This window comes from Electrophorus electricus, chromosome 13, assembly GCF_013358815.1.
Source record: "Electrophorus electricus isolate fEleEle1 chromosome 13, fEleEle1.pri, whole genome shotgun sequence".
In the NCBI taxonomy this organism is placed as follows: Eukaryota; Metazoa; Chordata; class Actinopteri; order Gymnotiformes; family Gymnotidae; genus Electrophorus; species Electrophorus electricus.
The window spans coordinates 6,295,571-6,299,363 of record NC_049547.1 but is presented as its reverse complement, the minus strand read 5'-3'; the positions used below and the strand labels follow the sequence as shown (position 1 = coordinate 6,299,363).

The 3,793-nt window shown below is 43.6% G+C and overlaps 1 protein-coding gene across 13 annotated transcripts in view; it reads right to left on the bottom strand.

Moving 5' to 3' along the window:
- Positions 1-501: 501 nt before the first annotated feature.
- gphna (gephyrin a) overlaps positions 502-3,793 on the bottom strand; it is a 64,201-nt gene continuing 60,909 nt past the window's right edge. For 8 of the 13 annotated variants that reach the window (XM_035532993.1, XM_035532994.1, XM_035532996.1 and 5 more), the window contains 7 exons: positions 3,692-3,779; positions 3,118-3,191; positions 2,947-3,011; positions 2,269-2,370; positions 1,147-1,250; positions 959-1,055; positions 502-837 (listed from right to left, as the gene is read on the bottom strand). In XM_035532993.1, the coding sequence (XP_035388886.1) occupies positions 704-837; positions 959-1,055; positions 1,147-1,250; positions 2,269-2,370; positions 2,947-3,011; positions 3,118-3,191; positions 3,692-3,779 (664 nt within the window). In that variant the 3' untranslated portion in view covers positions 502-703. The remainder of the gene's footprint in view (positions 838-958; positions 1,056-1,146; positions 1,251-2,268; positions 2,371-2,946; positions 3,012-3,117; positions 3,192-3,691; positions 3,780-3,793) is intronic. The other 5 variants (XM_035532995.1, XM_035532997.1, XM_027014056.2 and 2 more) reach the window with 1 other exon arrangement.

Sequence of the window (3,793 nt, the reverse complement as noted above, 5' to 3'; positions counted from 1 at the left end):
CTAATGAAGCTTCCATGGAGCATACAGTATAATACTAAAGGGAAAAGCCGGATCACCTTAGTGCACCTTCAGTAGTCCAAAAAGCACTGCCTTGTGCCAGGGAACCAAAAGGGTCTCAGACATCATTTCAAGTGCTTTCGTCCCTCAAAAACACATTTTCTATTAATGAGAAAATAGGTTTTCAGATGTATTTGACAGGCGCCTACAGATCTTTATTAAAATGCTACTGCTATAAGGTTTAGCACTGAACACACAAAAGCAATTGTGATGAAATAGTTGCTCAATATGATGGTGTGTGTGTGTGTGTGTGTGTATATATATGTGTGTGTGTGTGTGTGTGTGTGTGTGTATATATATATATATATAAAACAGAATAAATCTCTTGTGTCTCATATATATATATATATATATATATATATATATATATATATATATATATATAATTTATTTATTTATTTATTTATTTATATATATTTATATTAATTTAAAAGGTATATTTTTCTTTCTTTGAAATACTATCTTTGAAGTCTTATTTCCATAAATTTTTCATATGTTTGTATTTGTTTGAAATGTTGATTATACTTGATCAACTTTATCCAAATCAATAAAAACTAGCTGTGCCGTTGCATATTACAGTATAGTAAATGATATGTGGACATGCACCACTTTTCTCTCTTTCCTGGTCTGTGCCCTTAAGATGACATCATAGCCGTCCTATGACCATGACATCCACCACCTCGCCCTTGTGCAGTTCCACGTATTGCTCTGTTTTAGGAGGCAACATCAGAAGGCCGTTGGCACTGCGCATGCTCATTAGCCGACTACTCATTTGGTTTCCTGACAGAGAAGAAACAATGCGTCATACAGGGTGAAGAAGATAACACGCATGTATGCCAAACTAAGCCAAAAGTTGACTTTTGGCAAAATCTGCAACATGTGACAATGTGTTCAGTCTTACCTGTGCTCTGTGCCCAGGGAAGGGGTTCCTGGTGGTGCCACGTCAATATACAGCGGTGGTACTCTGGACGCGGGTCCAACTTAACGTCGCAGGAGAGCTACAGACAAATGGACACATGCTGATGACATCCAAGCAAAAGTGAATAACACAGTCTCACTTCCCTCATCAGTATTAAGGACTGTGCTTACCCTGGCTTTGATGATGGTGGGTCGTGGGTCAAGGATGCCCTGCATCTTCCGTAGGGCAGGGATAACAAAGAGGTTACAGGTAACAACAGCCGACACCGGATTGCCTGAGAAAAACAGACAGGGACAGACAGAGAGAGATTGAGTGTGAGTGAGAGAGAGAGAGTGAGAGTGTGAGAGAGAGAGAGAGAGAGTGTGAGAGAGAGAGAGAGAGAGAGGGAGAGAGAGAGAGAGAGAGAGAGAGAGAAAGAGAGAGAGAGGCAGAGGATGAGTTAGATGTTAAAGGTATAATAGCTGTAACCTGGGGCAAGGGAAGTGATCTGGGGCAAGATCTCTGAAATTCTTTTGTATGAGGAGGCCTCATCAGTGTGTGCACAAGTTTGGGGCTTGGAGAGGGTGGAATGCATTTTGTGAGGGCTCATGAGGCAGTGGGGTGGGGGGAGAGGCCATACAGAGGACGTGGATCAGCTCCAGACACACAAGTCACCGTGACCTTCAGGAATGCCTTCACACAAGGTAGTCTGAGAGTCCCCACACTGCTACTGCCAAACAAGGCAGGAGAGTGTGTCAGACACGCAAGCATTCTCCACAATTTCAAAGATGGAGAGGAGAGGAGAGGAGAGGAGAGGAGAGAGGAGAGGAGAGGAGCGCTCCAGACATACAGCAGCTTTATGACATCAATCCGCAGCATGAGACACGGACATAGGAGGCTTAGGGAGAAGCACAGGACTGAAACCAGCAACAGAACCAGCATCAACACACAAAAGCACAGACCCACTAGTTTAAAACGCTTCTCTCTCAGAAAACAGAACAGAAAAATATCACAAAAGAATGGCAGAACAAGAGTACTCCGTATACTTCCTTATCTGTTTCATTTTGATGCTTTATCCCATATATAAATATATGTATATATGTATATGTGTTTGCTTGGCTGAAGTAGCTCACAACAGCAAGATGGTACCAAACAAGGCCAACCGTCAGAACAGACACAAATGTCTTCTGTATCCGATGTGGTTTTGTTTTGTTTGTTTCTGATGCAGTTGCTTAGGGTCTAAATTCTGGTATCTTAATATGCAGTGTGTTTTCCGTTTTCTGAGCTCAGGGCGAAGGCGGGGAGTTCCTTACTTCGGCGTGGGGGAGGAGGCAGAGGCAGCCTGCTGGCCTCGCTGTCGCTCATGGGCACGGCCTCGAGGAGAGTTGCCCCTGTGTCTCTGTAGGTGAAATTACCTTTAAAAGGGGGGAATATAGAAACAGCCGCTGTCATCACTGCCTCGCCCGGCCTGCCTCAGCGAGGGCACAAGCTGGGCTCAGGATTGGCTGCGCAGGGAGGGAGGGTGGGGATAGGCAGAGGCCAGAGGGCCACTGATTGGATGAAGGAGACACTTTTCAGTAAAAAGAGGTGAGTAAGGGATAGTCTTTGGCTGACCTGAGGCGGGGAGGGGCAGTTCTCATTGGCTGGAAATATCTCACACCGAGGGGAGAAGCCCAGCAATTAGGAAGTCAGATTTGGAGTTGAGAGATTGAGGAGTAAAAGCTGAGAGATGCTTTCTTTGTGAGATCAAATGATATATACCAAAGCAATTCTCAATGGAATCTTCTTATCTGAGCATGTTATGTATATTGTGTATATGATTTTCAGTAAATTCTTAGCAAAATAATAGACGTGCTATTTTTGCCTGCACACATATTTTGCTGAAAAATATCACAGGAAGCCCTGAGGATTGTCTTAAAGTCATCATTACACCACAGCAGCTTGGTACACTTTACACACAGCTCATTTTATTCCAGTACACAGAAGCATACCTGGCAGAGCAAAGATGAGCTTCCGACTGCCATCAATGTCTAAAGTGGCAAATGTGGTGGGAAGACTGGAAAGAGAAGGAAAAAAATAGTGATTGGCAGGTGATCAGATTCTTCTCGTAGCTGCTTGTATTTAGGGATAGATATTGTACCCCAGCCACACCCTCTGCTCACCCTGGCTTCATGAACACTCGGCCAAAGTGGATCTGGGCATGGAGGTCAATATCCAGAACCTGTTTTAAGTAGTCCTAATGGCACCACAAAGAAAATAAAAATAAAAATACTCATCTTAATTAGGTATTTGTGTGTGGGTGTGTGTTTGTGGGTGTGCATGGATTCAAGTGTGCTGAAAACACATTCCCCACCCTCAGGGAGACAGACCATGAGGGACCAAGGAAACAAACAAGTCTAGCTAACAAATGTGGCTTTGTTGTAGGGAGCACACAGTAACACTAGATGGCATTAAAGGTGCATATTCACAAATATAATGCTGATCCAATATCAGTGCAAACTGAAATGCAAACTGAAATAACATGCATCACTGATCTAGAAAGAGAGTATATGTGCAGACAGCACACATGATTGCAGAGACTGTATGAACACAGCCAACACTTACTTTTAATTAAATGTGCCCTTACAAGTACGAAAAGGAGGGAGGGAGCACTTGTGAACTTTGAGGTTTGGAAAGTAGCCATAACCTTTACACAGTAAGATTTTATTGTGCCCGCTTAACTAAAGCCCTTCTCACCTTCTCTCCCATGGACACTCCTCCCGACGTGATGATGACATCTGCACGACTAATGCCCTCATTCAGGGCATTCAGCAGGTCATCTGGGCTGCATGCACAAAC